General features: G+C 39.2%; 1 protein-coding gene across 1 annotated transcript in view; it reads right to left on the reverse strand.

The window, feature by feature from the left end:
- Nucleotides 1-342: 342 nt before the first annotated feature.
- The window catches only part of PPP3CA (protein phosphatase 3, catalytic subunit, alpha isozyme), a 162,401-nt gene continuing 141,359 nt past the window's right edge, over nt 343-21,384 (reverse strand). The window contains exons 13-16 of the mRNA XM_014940397.1: nt 11,942-12,026; nt 8,237-8,334; nt 5,450-5,479; nt 343-2,114 (exon numbers count right to left, since the gene is read on the reverse strand). Of these exons, the coding sequence (XP_014795883.1) occupies nt 1,921-2,114; nt 5,450-5,479; nt 8,237-8,334; nt 11,942-12,026 (407 nt within the window). The 3' untranslated portion in view covers nt 343-1,920. The remainder of the gene's footprint in view (nt 2,115-5,449; nt 5,480-8,236; nt 8,335-11,941; nt 12,027-21,384) is intronic.

The following is a 21,384-nucleotide window of genomic DNA, read 5'->3' on the forward strand; positions in this document are numbered from 1 at the left end:
ACTGAGCTTTTTCAAACGCTCCAGACAAGGTGGAGAAAGCACACAGGGGGCACGTTCTATTCTGCACTCTATTTGTGGGACACATCCTGCTCATTTTAGTGAAAACCCAACTTGCTAACCAGAACCTGGGGCAGGCGGTTCAGTAGCCTCAAACGGTGAGGTAGTAAATGATTTATTTTTTTTGTTTTCTTAGCAAAGAACTGACCTTGAATCGCGCAACGAGTCATTCTTCTCTGACACCGATGGTCTTCTCCTGTCCAAAGCAAGAGAGAGCAACCAGCGCACGTGCCCGTGTGCCCGCGCGCGCTCCTGCGACTGAGCCAGCAAGAAAGGGCAGAGGGCTTAAGTTCATGCACATTTTTATTGAGTAGTAATATAAAATGCTTCTTTCATTGTTACAAGTGCATGCTTTGATTGCCAACATTTCGAAGTCAAATTACAAAGGCAAGGCTGTAGGCTGTAGTGAATTACTTGGGCACTTATACAATTGTTAAAAAATATCAATGGAACTGTTTTGTTTTGTTTCTTTTTTCTTTTTCAGAATGAACCAGTTGAAACCCGTAACTGATATACAAAGGGAAAAAAGTGAAAAAATTACACATTTTGTGGCACATGACAGAACAGAACAAAATGACTAAACCATTATGACATTAACAGTTATCATGCATTTAGAATTTCACATGTAACTACAAACTTATTTAAATTTCACAAGGTTTGCTAAACATGCTACCCATCTATATGTGCACTGACAAGCTTATGTTAAAAACTTTAAGAATACTCTCCCCTTAGATTTTTCAAAGCTTTTTTTTGATTACAAAATTTCAAAGGCATTAAGCATTTTTTTTTAGAGAATATAAAGTACGCCAGTATACATACATTTCCAGTATAAGTCAGACCACTAAGCGCATTACAGTCCCATACAGGCCTATACAGCCATTTTTTTTCTTAAAAAACATGCATAGGCAGATTTTTACAGAATATAGATGCTTTTCACTGCACTTAATATGGTGTCTTGTTCACTATACTTAAAAATGCACCACTCATAAATATTTAAATTCAGCAAGCCACAACCAAGACTTGATTTACCAAAAAAACCCAGAAAACCCCCCAAACCAAACCCCCCTAAATATAAACAGCAAAAAAAGATAAATGTTATCATTATTCCAGTTTTTTTTTTTAACAAAGAAAAGGATAATTGCTGCCAAATTAGTAAGATAAGTGTTATATTTAAAGAAGGGCATTGAAGCACACTAAAGAAACCTGAGGTAAGCATAATCTGTACAAAATTAAACTGTCGCTCTCGCTCTCTCTCTCACTCTCTCTCTCTTTCTCTTTTTTTTTTTGGCATTTTAAACAAATTTCCAACATTCTATTTTTTTTTTCTTTTTTTTTCTCTATATTTTTAAAGACTGCCTAATTTTATTTCATAGCCATTGTCTGACAAGAGTAGCAAAACATTATCAATAAATAGTCCTTATTTAGTTTGTACATTTTGTTAAAAATGTTTTGATGTTGTCCATGTTTAGTGCTGCAACTGTAAACGTACAATAGTTAGTAAGAAATTAAACAAAGTTTTCATGTCCAGTAACATAATAAAAGGCCTTTCAGTAACATATCTAGACGTTCCCAATGCAGTAGGAAAACATGTTCATTCCCCTAACTTTGCAATATATACCAGCATGAGCTTTCATTTTTCTACAAGCATTGTAAAGGCATATCCAAAGGAGGTGTCTCTCTCCCCCACCCTCCCTCCCACCAAATTAAAGTTGACGATCTCTTCGTAGTATGATTTTTTTGTAAACTGAATCCAACACCTGGCCCCCAGAGCAAGTAAGCTATTATCAGAGGCAAGAACATCCCACTGCTGATGTGCAGCAACCCCATCGCGCCCTGCAGCTCAACCCCCCTCCCAGACAGTGGTCACTGAATATTGCTGCTATTACTGCCGTTGCTGTCCGTGCCATTAGTCTCTGTGGAGATTGCCTTGTTGATGGAGTTAAGGTTGGCATCGGATGGCACGTCTCTGCGCGGAGGCATTCGCTCATTAATTCGATCTAAGCCTTTGGCCTCTTCGAAGCTAGTGATCTTATGCTGGGGTGAAAATCCTTTGATAGCTAAATAAAGGATTATTAAAAAGTAAAATTAGCAAGGTGGAACTCTTGGCGGCTTTTTCCCCCAACTTAGCAATGATTGTGAAAGTCCTTCTTTGCGAAGGCGGCAATGAGAAGATCTGACAACCCGACCGACTCCTTACCGTACTCAGAAAAAGCTGGGGCTTTACCACCATCGTCTCTTGCAACACAACTATTTTATTTTTTTTTTTTTTTTTCAACAAGATCAACTTCCAATACTTTGTTGTCCGCTGTGGCTCAGCTTAAAACGCTGAAAGGCTGACATGAAACTACGGTCTGCAATCAGCAACCATGCTTAGGGCACAGCCGGGAGCCGGGGGAGTTAGCTTTTGTTGTCATCACTTACAGCCTAAAACACACCGTGCCTCGCCGTGACATCCTTCATCAGGCAAAACTCCCATCTGACTTTTAAAGACCAGGGGGGCAAAAGCGTTGGCCAGTTGTAGGTGGCGATGGCAGGGTGAGGCCAGTTTGTGGGATACCCATTAAAGCTATGGGAGATCTGAGGAGACCCTACAACAGGTCGCTCTCAACACAGGCGAGCTTGGCTGTTGATCGCTCCGGGCAGTTACCTTCCCCGACACATCCCTGGATTTGTAGAAAGCAGCTTCGAGCCCAACAGCGGTAACGCCGTACAACACGGACCAGGGAGATGGTCATTTTGGCACATTTCGTACAATTTACCTTTGGAAATGCACTGACAAAGGACCAAAGTTCCAACTGAACCTGAGGACTTTTGATCTGCCCTTCAGCAGCAACACTGAGGAGGCCACGCTGACCTCAGAAGCAGCCACAGGCTGGGGAATGTATTTGCAGAGTGGCTTTTTTTTTTATTTTTTTTTTAAATTCTTTTTTCTCTCTTTAATTGAAGAGTTGAAGATCTTTAGATTTAAAGCAAAAGAGAAAAAAGCACCTTAGGCAAACAGCAGGTCACAGCTCTGTAGATAATTTGTCACAGCCTTCTGTGTGTTTTTCTCTTATCTGCACCAAATCAATGCACTGCACTTCCAGCACTGGCACTTTTTTTTTTAACTATGCCTCTATCTTAACATGCCATAGAGCAAAGATGGTGTGTTAGTACCAGGAAACTACAAACTCCCCGGGGAGAAAATAGTAGGGGAGTTTCAAAGATCAAATTCAAAATTCCTTTATATCCCTTTATCTTCTCTTTACCCTAAAGTACTCCTGCTCTCCTTTCAAATTATGCAGTCCCGATTCTGGACAAGCTGGTAAATTCTGTTTAAAAAAAAAGCAAAAAAAAAGCAAAGAAACCCCCCACCCCAGAACATCCCTGGTACCAATCTACCACTCCTTGCATTTTGGGGGGAGCGAGAAAAGCGTTTTCATGCTGCTATTTTTGCCAACCATTCCTGTGAAAATGGATAGATCGGGTTTGCCTCAGGATTTAGTTCCTTCGCCAGTTTCACAAGCGTTATATTGGAACTTTGTGAAGTGCATGGGTTTTAACATGTATTATATACTTCAACTCAGAAAAACAACAACAACATAATGGTGATTAGTCGAGTGAGCAGGGATGGAGCAGTGAAAACAGAACAGGCCCTACAGTGAGTGGTTTTTCAAGGCTGGTTTTGCTTTTTTCACTTTGTCTTCTATCACAAAAGTGTCTAACAAGCATCCGGGCCAATCCCTTAAAGCAATAGTTTAACGGATGGCCGTGTTGAAGCTGGAAGACTTGCTGTGTCCTGTAGCACAGCCCAGTTGGTGTCACCGGGCCCCTGGACCCAACAAACTGCAGGGGGACAATTGGTAAAGGGGCAAAACGTTTTTCTCCATCGTTAGCTTGGTCTACGTAGGCTCTAGTCGTTACGACTACGGTTACAGACGTCTAACTAGCAAGGATGGCAAATGGAGAATTAACTTGAGGGGGGCATATTGCTGGAACGGGGGGGCACGTTCCATCAACCGTATTTCAAGCAGACGCGGTATCGTCTGTAACACTGAGGAAGGTGCTCTGCTGTAGTTGCTGGTCAGACAATGAGTATTAGCAGTTTACATTGAAGAGTATACTAAAAACACAACACATAGTCACAGAAAGTCACAGAAAACAGCCAAACTGTCAACGAGAATGCACACTGCAGATTAGAGATTGCCGATAGGAATAGATAATTCCAACATAAATAGCAGCTTACTCACTGCTATTTAGAAAGCAGTTGTATTTTCTCTTACTTGTTTGTTCTGTGATTTTATTCACTGCTTTACAAAAACCAAAAACAAATTCAACTGGCCAAAAGGGCACATTTCTTACCAACGGACAGCCATCATCAGATTTTTTTTTTTAATTAACTAAAAAAAAAAAAATACCCACAGAAAATTTGAGAGGGGCAAGAACAAAATACAACTGAAGAATTTTGTTTTAAAGGGGAATTCTGAAAATTCTTCTTCCAAAACTTTTTAATGCTGAATGAATATTGCGCATCTATATTGCAATACGTGAACACTTAGGTTTTAACCATAGCATTAAAAATTGCTCAAGGGTTAAATTAGAAGTCCGTCAATAAAGCACCACAGTTTTCAATACTAAACATTCAGAAATCTTCCGAGGCAGCCAGTCACTTTATATTTGTAGCTAAAATGGTGCTGGTGTTAATGGTTGCTCTAATGGAAATATCCAGTGTGTAAACTGCCACTACCAGAGGAAGCAGACATCTTGCAGACAAATGTCTCATGTTGCTTTACTTTTAAAGAGAAACAGAAACATGCTGAACTGTAACAAAAGACCAATAAAATTTTTTGACTAGTGACCTAAAAAGAAAGGAAACAAACTGAAGCAGAAAAAAGAGGAAAAAATAAAAACAAAAAAACAAGAAAAAGAGAGAAAATTTATAAAAGCTGTGTGTTTTCCTTGACCAGAGATTGCTGAGGACAGTTTGAGGCAGAGACAAGAGCCAGCCTCCAGCGTACAGCTTTTGAGCTATGTGTCACAGAGCATTTACAGGCTGCTGCCGAGTTATGTCCCATGAAATCCAAGTCCCCTGATCTCCTTCTGTGGCATTACTCAGTGCTTAGTTCAACATACAGCAATTCCAACGTGACTGTAACTTTCAGATAGAAAAAAACCAAAAACAAAACACTCACAACAGCAGCAACGGGAAATAAAAAACAAAAAAAAAAAAAAAAAGAAAAAACAAAGAAAGAAAAAACATTTTCCCCTTTAAAGCAATTACATTTTGGTTAATACCGAGCCACAATTGTTAGCCCAACACCCACACAATCTGTACAAGCTACAGCAAAATGAATACACCCAGCAGAGCCCTTATCTGTTGTGGCACCAACAGAAAGGGGACTGGCCAATTTACCTTCATCAGCCTCAATAGCCTCAACAGTAGCTGAAGAGAAGAAAGGGGTAGCAAAACGAATGAGAAAAATGAGCAGAGGATTTTAACTCTAAGAACAAGTCAGTGAATAGCAAAGGAGCTACAACACTAATGTTACTGTAAGTGCTGGATTTTGGCAAAACAGACACACAGAGAAATGCTTACACAAAAACAGTAATTTGCAGATTGAATTAAGCTACAGTTTGTTTTGAAGCAGAAGTTTCACAAACTAAAAGTTTTTAAAGACACATTTGAGTAGTTTTCTTTTGACTCAAAAGAACTACATAATGAAAATGCCTTCCATATTGCACATCTGACCTGAAAAGGTCATTGTATAATTCTCCCAGCTTTGAATAAGAGCAGTTTGGTTTGCCCTGTCAAAAGAGAACGAAAAATGGCATAAAGCCATCACACAAAACTCGTACCACTTACGATGCCAGCTGGAAAAGTATTAGCTGTCAGTTACAAGGCAAAAGAGCCACATACGTAACTTCTCAGAATGATATTTTTTTCCTCTCTCCTGACTAAAAGAAACCTCCCCACAGCATGGGACAGAGTTTGCTCAGACAGCTTTGCCTTTGCTCGCAATCTCGCCCAGTCTGCTCCATCTGTAAGCGTCCTTTTTGTCAACCCAGTCTCTGAGAACAGCATTCTTCTAATATTTTCTTTAAATCAATGGACATTCGTACGAGATTGAAAGTTGTCGGACCTTCAAAATCGCAAAGTCTGGTCAGAGAGAGAAAAGTGTGGAATTGGGAGGTTGCTGCGGTGTTATAAATACCGCATTACCACTGTTTTAAAACCATTCATTGTTCTCAAAGACGTAATTTCATTTGAATTCTACCCATCAGCTTTGGCATGAATTTGTTTCTACAGTCAAGAGATTTAGAAGCAGATGCAAATCAGCAAACGCAATCCAATATAGCAATGGCACAGCTCAAATATTTAACAAGAAATTTTGATTTTTCAAGAGCTTCTCTGGTTTAGAGACTAGCTCAAGAAGCCAAGTTTTTAGGAATTCCTCTCTTTTTTGTCTTATTTTCCACTACGTAAGAGTTTTTTTCATCCTCCATAAAACCCAAACATTTTTTTTTTGTAGTTAGGATGTTAAATATGGATTGAGATCTATGCTAAAATATGTATACTGTTATCTTGCTGCATGGGGAAATGAGAGGAGCTAACCCGCATGCACCAAGGTAAACCTATGCCTCTCAAGCTACAGAGCAAGAGAGATGGAAAAAATCACAGAGCGAAACCAATGCCAACTTAAAAGAAAAGGAAACACAATAACTAGGATGAGAAATCAAAATGAATAATCAGATCCAAACCAGCACTGACACATTAGAAAAAAAAATGACGACTAGAACATATACTTCCACAACAGAACATACTGGTCATATTTTCTGTTAATACATATGGTAATATGAATGTGTGCTTAACAGAAACTATGTAAATTTCAGATTATTTGGTGAATGGGGTACTACATGTTAACTAATGCAGAAGCTTGTGTATAGTAATGTTTTACTAAGCCAGAATACTGCAGTATGAGGAGATTTTCCTTTTAGCCATTGTAACAAGAACTTCAGGCAATTTTCTCAAATTCATTTCAATTCCTAATATTTTGCCAGGGCAACAACAGCAGTTTCCTTGGACCAAATTTTTTGACAAATGTAAAGCAACTATATGGAGAAAAGCCTAGGTAAAGCCCACAACCCCGTTAAGAAAGGCATCCTGTGGAATCATATTGCAGCATTTTCCAAGCAGAACGTTACTATGTCTGTAACACACAAGTCATCAAAAAAGAAAAACAGGGAAGGGGGAAAAAGGGAAAAGAAGGTTTTACCACCATATACCTGAATCTTCTAGGTAAAAGAGACAGTAAAGGGAAAAATACAGAGAAAGAGTGCTCCAGGAAGGAAACAGGAAAACAAGAGGCTGAGACTATGTTAAGGTTATAAAGCATTTCTATTTTTTATATCTTCTGCCAACAGAACCTCAATAAGCAAGAGACATTCTTGTCTGTCTGCAATATACTCTACAGCAATACACACAGAAAAAAAACAGGAGAGCTTACAGTAGTAAATTAAATACTTTTGCAGCTCCTTATTCCAAAAGGAATATTTCATCAAAGGCAGCCCTACTATAGACTTACAGATTTCCTGTAACAAAAAGCACTTGGTATAAAGCTGAACTGACACTCTGTATTGTGTTTGTGTACAAGGCAAACGCGGTGTTTCTAAGAGCCTCCCTTCACTTGGGCTTGAATCAGAGCAAAATTGTTCTCATGCTGTCACCTAGAATTGCTAGGAGAGAAAATCTAATTCTAGAGCTATTTTCCATTGGTGATTCTCTACGAGGAAGAACAAATCAGATAAAATAAGAGTTTGAGTGTCACTATCTAAGCTGAACCTTCAGTACTCTGTGTATCAGAAGCTCCTCTTAAAAAAAAAAACAAAACCCAAAGATGCTACAAACTGTGGAAAGAGTGCACTTCACATGCAATGCTGATCTACCATTCTGAACAGCTGATTTTCAGGGACATTCCCCCCCACCCTCTTTCTTTGAAAATCAGTGCTATGTAATAAGTCTTGAGAAGTGGCCTTACATGAACTGCTCACAAATGCTCCAGTACAACAAACCGCCTGTTTTAATCTGTCCTTCATTTTTTTTCCCCGAGAAGACTGCGGTTACTTTTCTGGGGTTCTGCAGCTGAAAGCCAATTGTTATTTTTTTAAAAACATAATGCCACACACAGGCAAACACGCTTACCGCTTTGCAGTGTTTGTTTTCCTCCAGAGAGCACACCACTGGGCAGCATTCCTGTTGGAGTCAAACCTTTCAGCGTCAGCACACTTTCACTCTCTTCTCTGCAGAAGGAAAAAAAAAAACCAAAAAAAACAACCCCAAAGTAAGTAATTGCTCTTTTTTTTTTTTTTTTTCCCCCTCCAAAAACACATTTTAGACATCTTGAGCTACGTGTGCCCTGCAATGATTTGGTTATCTCCAATCTCCTTACCAGAACAGGTCCTTACCAGACTGGATCCAGTGATAACACCAGCACCAGTGCAGTTCCCCTCACTGCTATGGAAGTGGCTCACCTTTGCACCACACCACGGTTAACTATACTTAATGCTATAACCTGCATCTACAAAACAATGTGTAATATACATTTGAATATATATATACACACATAAACCCACCAACTTGACAGGAGGAAGACCAAAGGAGCAGTTATTGCCAACAACACATTTAAGAGTGTTATACCCTATGGTCCAAAATCAACTTAAATTGTTGTTTTGCTTTTGTCTACACTAGCAGTCAGGTGCATTATTTATTAATGACCATCAGCCACTTAAAAAAAAAAACAAACAGCTAAAAGCTCATTAAAATTAATAAGTGCTTCCACCTTACTTGCACTGTTCTTAATAGTTTTGTGTGCTAAAAATGATACTGGATTCAAGAAAAATGTTTTAGGAAACCTAAGTATATTTCACCAATCTGCAAATACATATCATTTTTAATATATGGCAAGAGGAATACAACAGCTCTATCCAGACTAGCCATTAAATGCAGCTTTCTAAGAGCACTATAATGCTGTCTGTGATGACATACTTGCTCAGCAGCAAAATTGACCCCAATTCTTTAAGAGAAACCTATTTTGAAGTGCTTTACTTTGAAATATACAATGACATTAAGCTGAAGGAAGTAAGCACGGAGACAGAATTTAGTTCCACATTCACTTGAGGATAATGTGGTTTTTGTCTATCAAAACTGTCTCTCAGCAATTCTACTGTTTACAATTTTCTTTAGACTTATGTGCCCTGAATTACTCATGTATTTCAAATAAATCTTGTTTACCTACTCCATATACTCCTCAAGTTCTATTTTTAGTTTGAAAATTATTCTCCTTATACACAGTTTTCTTTCTGTAATAGTCAAAATCAAATTGTGACCATTTTCCTTGCAAGTTTCCTAAGCAATTAGAACTGATTCAACAGTCAAATATTTCCAGAATTAACACCATATTTTCATCAAGAATTACACACCAAAGTTTTTGCTTTCTCTCAATTATTTACCTCTGCAAACAAATGCATAATCTGCATTTTCAATTCAGTCCATTTAATCCCTTTTTTTAGAAAAAAAATTAAACTGCAATGATGCTTTTAGCTTCACCTTCATAGAATAAGTTTATTCACTGTATTTTTATTATCTTTAAACTGCATATTCCCAAGAAACCTCTATATCAAAAATTTAGAGAATTTTTAGCCTTCATTGTTCCTTGTTTTCTATTTGATGTCCTTTACTTCCATTAAAAAAAAGGAAAATAAACTAATTAAATATTAACTCTCTTCTGTCTAAATATATCCAAAGAAAAGTCAGACTTGAGAAACAAAGTCAAAGAGAGGCAATGACAGGGAATCACGAGGTCTTCCACTGAGCTTATGCCCATCTTTCTATGATGGCTATTCTCACCAATGCTCACTTATAACCTTTGAAACTCAGCACAACACTATTTTGATACCTAATACCTCTGACCACAGGAAGGATGTGCTGTACTTGCTGGTTAAAACTAAAGGAGACCAAATATACTCTTCATCTTCAGTCCCTCCTGCAAAGTTTTAAGGTCCATCAGTAACCAAGAACTGTAAAAGGCTCAGCAGCTTCAGTGAATGAACAACTGGCTTCTCCTTTACCAGACACAAGCCATTCTGGTCTTCTGGAGATGTTGGGATGCATGTGGTAGGGGTAAAAAAATTGTGCCATGAACAAGTCTGAGATGAATTTGACTGCTTTTCAGGGAACAGTCCAAACTGATTTCCATCACTGCCTCAAAATGCTGATTTTCATGAAGTAATTTTAAAGGACTCAAAGTTTCAAATGGTGCTAAAACCCTGAGCTATGAGGTTCATGCTTATCACTTTAAACAGGGCACATGCAAGAATTATGCTGTACCCTTCTTCCATCCCTGAAACCACTGAAAGGCTGCTGCCCCATAGTTCCCTTCAAAAAGTTCTGTGACATATATGTGATATCAACCATCTGCAAGTTATTGAAACCCAAATATATCTGCAGGACATCCAATTTCAAGCCTTTCCCTATACTTAACTTCAGGTTTCTGTAAAATAAATGCTGTATTTCACAAGGTGCTCTGCAACACAATACAGTGGGATCCAGAAGCTGCAGCTCAAGGTTATGGGAGAAAGCCAGGTTTCCCAAACTTTGTTTGCTCAACTATCATCAGAGAAAAATAATCATGCTGTTTTATGAAGGTGGTGGCAATGTCAGCTCCAGGCTCTCTGCCAGACTTGGTACAGAGGAGCAGGTGGAAACATTTGATTGCTCCCCCGTCTTGTTTAGGGAAAAGGCATGATGCCAGCTTCTTTTTTTTTTTTTTTTTTTACCACTTTGAAGTAGCTTGTGCATCACTAGTAATTCACACATAACACTTTGGGAACCCCAGGTACAAAGTCCTCCATCATCTCAGTAGGCTATTTAAAGCTCTGCTGCTGCAATCTGCAATGCGTGGGTGAGCTGCTGTGTCCACGCGAAGCCCCACTGACAACCTGCCCACTGCTTGCATGCTGCAGAAGAGTCTCCAATCAAGCAAGTTTGAGAGCTTCATCTGAAATTATGAGGGTATTCTTCAAGTAACTATTTTTATTTCCTCTTTTTATACCAATCATACCCATACATTTTTTAAAAAATCCCTTGATTTTGCACTAACCGTAATAGCCATAAACTGACTACAGCACAGCAACATACAATTTCCTGAGGAAAAAAAAAATCCCTCTCCTGAAAGGGAGGGAGAACTGTATTTTCTATATTTAGACTTCAGCACAGCACAGTACAGCATGTTTTCTCCTCTGCTCAGAGACATCAAATGGAGAGTTCTAAACATTGGGTAGCAATTAGTTACTCATGTTCATGTGTTTGGGGGAGTGCAGCCCAGGGTAACGAGCTGCTGTTGTCTGCACAATGATTTCCTGGATTTTTAGTTAAATGACCCTAATGCTTTCATCTTTAATCATCTTTACTCATGGCTGTAGCAGCAACTGGGGGTGACACAGTGGGACAGTTGGCTTCCTTTTTAATGAGACATTGTGTGGAACACACCCTTTCTCCACATTTAACTCTTACCTCACTGTGGCTAAGAGTTAATTAGTACACCTGGTGAGCAGAAGTCTTTAAAAAAAGGGAAATTGCAATTTACTTTGCTGATGTATTTTGCTTGTTTTGCCTGTTTTATATTCAGCAAAAGCCCTGAGGAAGAAGATTATTCAGAGCCACAATAAATAGCAGTATTGTGTAAATAAAACAATCTCTAAAAGGTTCCAGTAAAACTCAGTTGGGTGGTATACTAAAACATCAAATTTGCCATTTGATTAACAGTAGAGTTCTCTAAGGAATCATTCAAAGATGTCCTTTAACAGTAAAAAAAAAAATAAAAAAATGTGCAACAGCACAAAACCTTACCTTAACACTGAGAAAACTCTAGCCATTTTTCCTATTGCTCTTATCTTGTTCCTTATAACCTCCTTTCGAGCAGCAGCTGTTGCTCCTATGGAAAAGACATTAAAAACACTTAAAGGGATTTGTAAACAACATATTCACCATTCTGAACTCTGAATACAAGAAAAACCATATTAATGCCATGGTTTGCCAAAGTAAGCAACACTATTAATTTTTTTTGTGTGTGTCATTAACAGTTCAAGACTAGTCACTTTTGAACAATCTAGTTATTAGTACCTTTAGAGATGTGATCCTTTTCCTGCTACACATTAAAGCTGCATGTTATTTCATCAATGTAAGCTAATTTTCCATTTCAATGACATTTTCAGAGACCACACCCTTTTGAAAACAAGTTTCTTAGAAAATAGTTAAAACGTCAAGAAGATACTCAACATGAACAGTGCCCAAACCATAAAAAGATTTTAAAAAAAAAGTTAAACAGGAATGGGGCTAAAATGATAAAATTATGAAATAGATTTTAAGTGAAAACCTATCACATATCACTTAATTTTGTAAAAAAAAAAAAAGTGAGTGGATTAAGCTTAAGGTCAAAAGACTCCAGTCAGGGTTATCCTATCTCTAGTTACAAAGTATTTAAATAGTTATAAAACTTAATGTCAGTGTCCTGAAAACCAGCATGAAATAGGGATGTGCTGGCTTGCACAGATGCTCCACAGAGCAACTTTCTTCTCATCACTGCTATGGCCTGCTCAAAACTACAATTACTTTGAAATTTGTGAATTCACATGATAACCTGCTATACAAAAAACACACACTGGAACAGAGACTACAGTTCAGCTAAGTTTGCATGTGTACTTGTTACTTGGATGTCATCAAAACCTGGAATATTATCTGTGCATCCATGAGAGAACCACCTGAACGGGAAAAGCAAATAGCACTAACTTACCACAAGGAGGTATTTCTCTTAATAAGGACCCCCCATGTCCACAAGCCATGTTATACTAAGCAAACCAGGTTCATTAAATTATCACAATCACAACTGCATACATCATGAAGATTTCTCCCAAAGGTTCCTGAATGACAGGTAACCTTGGTTTATACGGATGCTTCCTGACAACTCCTGCCTTGGAGGTCCAGGAGCGCAACCTGAAAACCACTACACATCACGACAATGCTTCCTTCTTCACGGTTTCAGAATTCAAGGACAAAACTGAAAATTTCTATTTTCAATTCCTAGCAAATTGATTCCTTTTATGAACCAGAGTCCATCATGAAAGCTAAAATAGCAGAGAGGGCCAAAGACAAGGGAGGTGGTTACAGCAGCAGAGGGGACAGCCCTGGGGAGCCAAGGTAGTGGTGAAGACAACCACAGGTGCTTGGGCAGGGGAGCAAGGCACTGCCCAACATGGGTGAGGGATGCAAGAGGTGAAAAGCTGCAGAAGACCCAGATATGCGTGGACCTTCCTTTGCTGAGCACAAAGTGACTTCAGCCGAAAGGGCTCAGAACGAAATGTGGGCTCTGCTTGAACCCAGTGGCCAAAGTTCCATCTGCTTCATCAGTGCCAGCATTTCACATGCTGGTCCACAGGAGATCTCCTGTGCTGCCAGGCAGGAGACTTGCTGGGTGGCTTCGGGGAGCTGACTGTGCAGTAATTCTCACAGTTACAGCTTTCTCCACACATCTCTGCTGATGGCAGCCCCGTGGCCCTTCTACCAGAAGCACTGTCACCTTTTCTACTGCAGGTTTCTCAATTATGATTAAACCCATAACAGTTTGAGACTACCAGCGGGAACGCAAGTGTTGCTTCATGGTATTTACTAGATTACTAGGTGGCCTGGCTGATATCCTGCCATCTGAGAAGAGGTGAAAAGGAGGTGCTGGTTATTTGTGGTTTTTTTTGTTTTTTTTTTTTTTTGTCTGTACTTGAGTTTCAAAACAGTCATCCTTTGCAAAAATTCTTTCAAAATTGAAAATAAACTCAACTCGCAAATCCTAGCGTTGTTACAAAAGAAAGCTAAGTAACCGTAGGAACAAATATCACAGCTAACATAAAAACTCGGGCTGAATCTCACTGCAACTCTTAACATTGTGGTCAAGATCAAGTTTAACCCCAACCAGTGCAAGGGGTGAGTTTAATCAAGTGGGAGCTCGATAGCACAGCTAGATGTCTTGCAATCACGCATGCTACTTTTGCATGCATCCATCTTTTGGGACAGCTATTAATGCATTATTTCCAGGCATTTCTAACTGTCCTCCTAGACTGTCTTCAAATTTTGAGCCTGTATCTCCAAGTTAAAACTGAAAGAAACTACGCTTAGAATGAAGGTTTTAAAATCTCCCACATATAAAAACAAACAAAAAAAAAATACAAAGAAAAGATAGTAAAAATATAAAGATTAAAAAAAAAGACAGTCTTAGGCATAAATTTCTAGTTCTAGACAATAAAAAGTGGGAGAAACAGCTGTAATTCAACTGAATTAAACAAAATATATTTGTAAAAGTCTAATGAAAAATTTAAATTAGACAGCAATGATTCAGCTGGGTACTTCAGGAAATAGAGGGGGTATATTCCTGCCTCAGTTACTAACATCTCCCCAAACTGTACTCTCAAGATACACAAGACATGTTTTTCAGCCCTTTTAACCTTGAAAACACTTAAATACAATTTGTCTTTTCTTTTTTTCTCCAAGTACCACTATCCCTATTTATTTATTACAAACCCACATTGTTCTTGTAGATCTTACAAGTATATGCAACCTTTTTCAGCCACTGTTTAACTTCCAGAAGAGTTGAGAATTGAAAACTAGAAATATGATTTATGACTAAAGCAAAATACAGTGCCCTACACTAAAAAATAAAAGAATGGAAAAAAAATTCTTAATTATAAAACACAGCAGTCTCAAAGGGAGATTTTTTCCTCATCAATATACATAATAAAAGGTTACTAAAAAATACACTTGAAAGATTTCGTCTCCACTGAATTTCCTAATTCGTAACAGACCTGTGAAAATGATGTAAAATATTCTGTTTACTAAATATTAGTAATTATTTTCTTTATCCTGTTTGGGTTTTTTAAACATTATTTGCTAAATAATGCATCTGATATTCACAACGTTTTATTACTCTGTTAGTTTTGACTGAATACCACTAACCTGGCACAGTATTTGGATTCCTAAACTATTTGTACATAAATCTTAAACTCACATTTCAAGTGTGAATACCCCAGTTGTTCTGAAATTCACTACCACTGCAAATCCTTATGAATTACTTCAGCTACACTTAAGCATACACTTAGGTGAAAGTAAATGGGTCATAACCTGAGAACTGGCTAGGGGTAAAAGGGTTACTTCAGCCTACATCTACTGGGAAAGTTCTGGAATGAACAGGCTGGAAAGGTGGGCTGACAAGAACCTTATGAAGGTCAACAAGGACACGTGTAAGATCTTGCACCTGGGAAAACATAATCCAGAGGTGCAGCACAGGCTGGGATATACCCAGCTCTGGAGCAGCCCTGTGGAAAGGGACCTGGGGGTCCTGGTGTACAACGAGCTCAATATGAGTGACCAGTGGGCTGCTGTGGCAAAGAAAGCCAACGGGTTCCATCAACAAAGGCATCACCAGCAGGCACAAAGAAGTCATTATCCCAAAGAGTCATTATCCCACTCTACTCAGTGCTTGTCAGGCCACACCTAGAATACTCTGTTCAGTTGTGGTCCCCACCATGCAAAAAAGATGTGGACAGGTTGGAGAGAGTCCAGAGAAGGGCCACAGAAATGATCATACGACTGGGATGCCATAGGAGGAAAGGCTGAGAGAAGTGGGTTTTTGAGCCTCGAGAAAAGAAGGTTTAGGGGAGACCTCATCACCATCTTCCAGTATTTAAAAAGCGGTTACAAAGAAGATGGAGACTCCCTTTTTACAAGGAGTCACATGGAAAAGGCGAGGGATAATGGGTACAAGTTACTCCTAGGGATATTCCAATTGGACACAAGAGGAAAATTTTTCGCCTAGGGATAATCCGATTGGACACAAGAGGAAAATTTTTCACAATGACAACAATCAGCCTCTGGAATAACCTCCCCAGGGAGGACTCCCCAACACTGGACACCTTTAAGATTCAGCTGGACAGGGTGCTGGGCCAGCTTGTGAAGATGCCAACACGTCTTGGCTTTTGCCAAGAAAGGCTGGACCAGATCATCCTTGAGGTTGCTTCCAACCTTGTATTCTACGATTCTATGAATTTTAGCCTTTGCAAATGCTGCCTGATATCCTCTTAATCTTTCACTTTCCTTTCAATATCTAAACAAACCCTATTTGCATGAAGCAACTTAAAAAAAACACAACAAGAAACACCAAACCTCATGAACACAGCCATGTTTAAAATTGGTGTGGAAAATTATTTGGAAGTAGAATAAAAGCTTTGAATCTTACTTCAGTAATTTAACAAGTTCTATTGGATTTCAGATTTGTAGCATCCAAATACAGATCTTGCAAGCTGGATATATAGGAATTATGTGAAATGTAATTTAGACCTTCAGATTAATAAGCAGAACAATGAAAAAAAAAAAGACTATAAACTGTGAAAATATTCTGAGATTTAGGATTGAACAGATAGAAAACAATACCAAGTATAAAAGCCAAACCCAAATCCTCTCACTGGTATCCTAATACATTATATATCATCTAATTAAGCATTAGGAAAATTAATTAAACTTAAGCCTCCCAACTTATTGAATACCTTTCTTCTGTGCATAAATGGTATCTTCTTATGAATTCCAAAGGGGGGGAAAGAAAAAGATCAGTGATGTTTGCAGAATGAAAATAAAAAACAACACAGAACATTTGATAACATCAATGGAAACGCAATGTTTAAGTAAAGTCTGAAAAACAGAAAAGAAACAAATTAGGCAGGGAACATCCAAGAAAGAAAGAAACACATTGAGAATGATGGGGGGGAAATGAAAAAAGCTTAAAGCCTTGTTAGTGGGTTTTGCAGGAAACCAGCATGCAGGCAGATCAGCAGCAAAGCTTAGCCTTGGTGTTACCACCCCTTGAATGCATACTTTCTCCTATGTTATTGCAGCTGCTTTGATAAGGCTGAATCACTTCCCAAACAGCAGCTCCCTCCATTTTATGTGGGGCATGCCTGCCTGATGACACCTCTTTTCTTAGAGGAATCCAGCCACTTCTTCCAGTTTACTTTGTCTGGTATCTGAAAGAATAGCCTAGCATCATAGGCATGTCTGCTGCTTCTACCCAAATCTGTGCTACCTACCACATGTGTGCATTTGCTCCAAGGGTCCAGCAGCTTGCAGTCATCAAATCCAACCACCACCACGGCACAAGGCATTGCGTTTTAAAATCAACTGTGTTTGGAAGCAAGCACAAGTGCAACACTTGGTGCCCAGCCGCTGCTCCGTGACGTGTGTTTTGGGGACACTGGTTATCTAGTGCATGTTGCTGGGTTGGTTCTGAGGCAGAGCACATCAGCACGCCATAGTACGGCTCACACGAAAAGTGCTTTGGGCATGGAAACATCCATACTTGGCCAAACACATGAATGACTAAGTAAAAAGCTCACATTAAAACACCCCTCTGCCACCAACTCACAGATCAGGTACACACTGCAGCCCAACCTTGCTGGTTTGGAGGAAGAACAAACATAAACCGGTGGGGAAAACCTCTCCATTTCTCTCCTAGCTGATTTTTAACTCACTGAAAAGCTAAATCTCTCTTCATCTGCCCGGGGAGTATCATGAAAACCCATACCAAAGCTTTGGTAAGTAAGTGAGACTTCATGATTTTGCTCAATCAGCCTCTGTTAGTTGGTGCAGAGCGTGCCCCGGGTGCAGTTTATTGCACTATGACAAATTCCGTGTGCCCCTGTTCGCAGCAGAGCCAGGCTGTGATCGACGGGAGACGTTTGACTTGGTAATTCTCTTTAGGCTTGGACTACAGGGCTGTAGGAGGGAAGCTGTATTCCAGCCGAGGAATAAATGGTGCACTGTGACAGCGGCTTTCCCACGAGAAGGCTGTGAGCTACAATGTTGAAGGCGATACCAAAATTAATGCAGGTAATTTAGGAGCGCCTTTACGCCAAATCATGATAGCGATGCACACAAAGCAAGCAGTGCATTTGTGTCAAGTTGTCTATTACATTATTGCACCCCTTTTAATTAGCGGCTTAGTTTTTTTTCAATCAAGCGCATGAGGCCAGAAATGTTGCTAATTAAAATAAAACAGGACTCTGACTATATGCTGGCTGGGTAGAAGTATTCGCAGCTCCTGTTGCTAAGCGATACGTTTGATGCACAAACCACACAAGCACACGCACTAACGTTCACCCAAGACATTTTTTGCTGGATCAGATTGTTTTGCAACCACCATAGCAAACGGGGAAGAGAAAGTACAGCAAGAGGAAACCATCAGAGATAAGAAAACTTGACTTATCATATCCTCTCATTTTTAAAGCGAAAAGCCAAGGCGGGCCAGCAGGGAGATATGGGCTAAAGGGCACTACAATTGTTATTTAGGCTTTCTCCCACTAAGCACACACAGAAACTGCCTACAACAAATGGGTCAGATTCCCATGATGTATCTCCTTAAGTCAAAAAAAAAAAAAAGAAAACAAAAAAAGGGAGGAAAAATAAAGGGACTACATGCTGTTGAGCATCCTGCTCATGGCTAGATGCAACATGCATGACTCAGTAATAATAGTAATGAAAATGAAAATAAAAGGGCTCATAAGAACACCATGCAGTGAGGTCAGGCAATACTGATGGGGCTTATTTTTGAATGGGAAAGTGAGAGGGGAAAACAGAGGGCAAGAAAGTGTAAGAGAAGATAACAAATGAATGATCAGTGCAAACCATAGTGATGGATCATTCTCATTACATGTGGGAACCCAGGTCAGGGCATGTTCAAACTGCAAGGAGAGAAAGGAAATCAGCAGGGAGCCCTGGAAACTACCAATGATGCAAAAATAGGAGGTGATTTTAAAGAATCATTACAGCAAACAAAAGTTATCTGCTGTTGCAGATATCAGGCATTTCCTTCTATGGGAAATAGTGCTAAAGAAAAATGTCAGTGGGCAAACAGGACTGTGCTACTGCAGTCCCCCAAGGAAGCTGGACAGAAATTATTGAAGAAGGACAGTGGAAATGTTGAACCACAACACCACTGTTAATATACAGCCCTTACAGAAACAGTTTTAAGCTGATAATCACACCAGTCTGTTTCATCAAGAACACAAATTAAATACATCTTGTAGTTTCTCCCCCAAAAGGCAAAGCTCTAAGGAAAAAAAAAAAAAAAATAAGAGAGGGAACTCTATCTCTGAGAAAAAGAGGATTTTCCTTTGTTGTACAGATAATAATACAGAACCCAGCAGGAAATCATTAAAGATATCAGCCTCTATTTAAATTTAAATCAACCATCAAATATACTTTATGCCTGAATCCTTCAGTCTCTTCCATGTGTAGGATCCCCACGGGCTGGAGGTACAAGCGTGCACCCACGGCAAGCCGCAGCACCAGCGCCACAGATCCCATTTTACAGCTCCAAGGGGATTATCCAGCACAGCAGACATGAACATACGCCAGCTCTGGCTTTAACTACACATGCTGAAGATGACCACGTTTCTAATATCTTTCTTAACATAATGTTTTACACAGGCGAAGCATTCATACAGAAAAATAAATAAAAATCTGAGAGCAGATTTAGATGACAGTATTAGCCTTACGGCACCAGGGATGGTATAATCATCCCTCATGTGGAAATTTTAATGCTGTTAGATACCGTGATGCAGTAGGCACTCCTGCAAGCCCGGAGGATTTCAGGCTGCCTCCCTGCTCCGACACCTGCAATGCTGCAAACTCCATGGCTGGAGGAGAGCCGTGGTGAAAATCCTGGGGAACCAGAAAACCGCAGCAGATGCGGAGACCTCCTGCAGCTGGAGAGGGCTTGCCATCCCCAAAGACCCCTCTCGCCTCCTCAATTCTGACTGTTTTTGAAAACCTGCTCCTGAACTGTACCTCTGGCACGGGAAGGCTGACGCGCTAAAATTTTAGAAAAGGACTACAGGGATTGGCCTTTCTGCGCTCAACGGAAGTCTACAGCACAACTTTAAAAGAAAGTATTAGGCCAACGCTGAATTAATTTAAAAATCCTTCCCATAAAGCCTTTGCTTTGGCATCGCATTCAGTGGGATCTCAGCCTGTGCTTAAGTGCTTTCCTGAGCCAAGGATTTTAAGCACATGGTTTTGTTGCTACTGTATTTAATTTGACACAGTTTTTACTCATTGTATGCCTCCGTACTGTTTCACACGCTGCTTTAATTACACAGTAGCTACTTATTTAAATTTCATGAGGAAAAAAAAAAAATTGGGCACAATATTCAAACAGGTGTTTTCTTCTCTCCACTGATTACTGGTTTCAATAAATTCAGTCTTTGTCCCGAGTCCTGCAAGATAATTGTTCACGTCCACACTCTGTGGAGGATACAGAAGAGGGAATTCCATCTGGCTTTTCAGAGTAAAAGCAAAGCACTAAAACCTATACACTTCTTCTCCATTGCAAAGGAAACATTTGTCAAAACCCATGATCTAGCTTCCTCTTCCAAAGATTAAAACTAAAGACTTTGAGAGAGAAGTTTAATTATTAATTACAACATCATTAAATATTTGTCTTACTTGAAAGTTCTTTATTCTCCCTGTTCATTCACTGTACCTACAAATATCTTGAGAATATTTGGTAGTGATAGATTTTTCCAGGTTCTTTTTTAGATTTTTTTTTAGTATGTCTGTTCTAGATTATTTTTTTTAAATTGAAAGCATTCATAGTAAGAATGTTAGGGATGCATGGGATTTTTTTTCAGTTTTGCTCAACTGAGAAGGGCTATTCCGGAAAGCTGCAATTTACTCCTGCATAGCCTAACAGAAAATAACGTCTAATAAAATAAATTGACTTCTAAGAAGCCCCAAATTGAAAGATATAAAGTATCATTTACAGCCAAAACAATAGGTACAAGGCAAGTTATCATCATATAAAGTCCAACCCAAGTGACAACAGCAGCGACCATTCCTCTCTTCTTAGCAGAAATGTCAGGTCAGAACGTTCTCTATCTGTGTTTGCATGTTTATTTTTATTAAGTATATTGCTTCTTAAAGCCTTTTAGATACACTAGTGCATTAAAAGAGGCAACTAATGAAATATTTAAAGAACAAGTCTTCCAAAACTGCAGTACCAACATTTTGGAAGGAGCTCTGCAGGAAGCTTATTTCATTGTAGGAAGATCATTTCATCGATATAATTAAAATTCCTATAGTAACCCCTGGGGTCTTATGTATAAAATCAACATCTGACCCCCTCCATGACAACACAACCCAGATTTCATGGAGAGAAATACGCTATTTTTATTTTTTTTTTAACTAAAAGAGTGAGACCA

This window comes from Calidris pugnax, unplaced genomic scaffold, assembly GCF_001431845.1.
Source record: "Calidris pugnax isolate Ruff unplaced genomic scaffold, ASM143184v1 scaffold34, whole genome shotgun sequence".
Classification (NCBI taxonomy): Eukaryota; Metazoa; Chordata; class Aves; order Charadriiformes; family Scolopacidae; genus Calidris; species Calidris pugnax.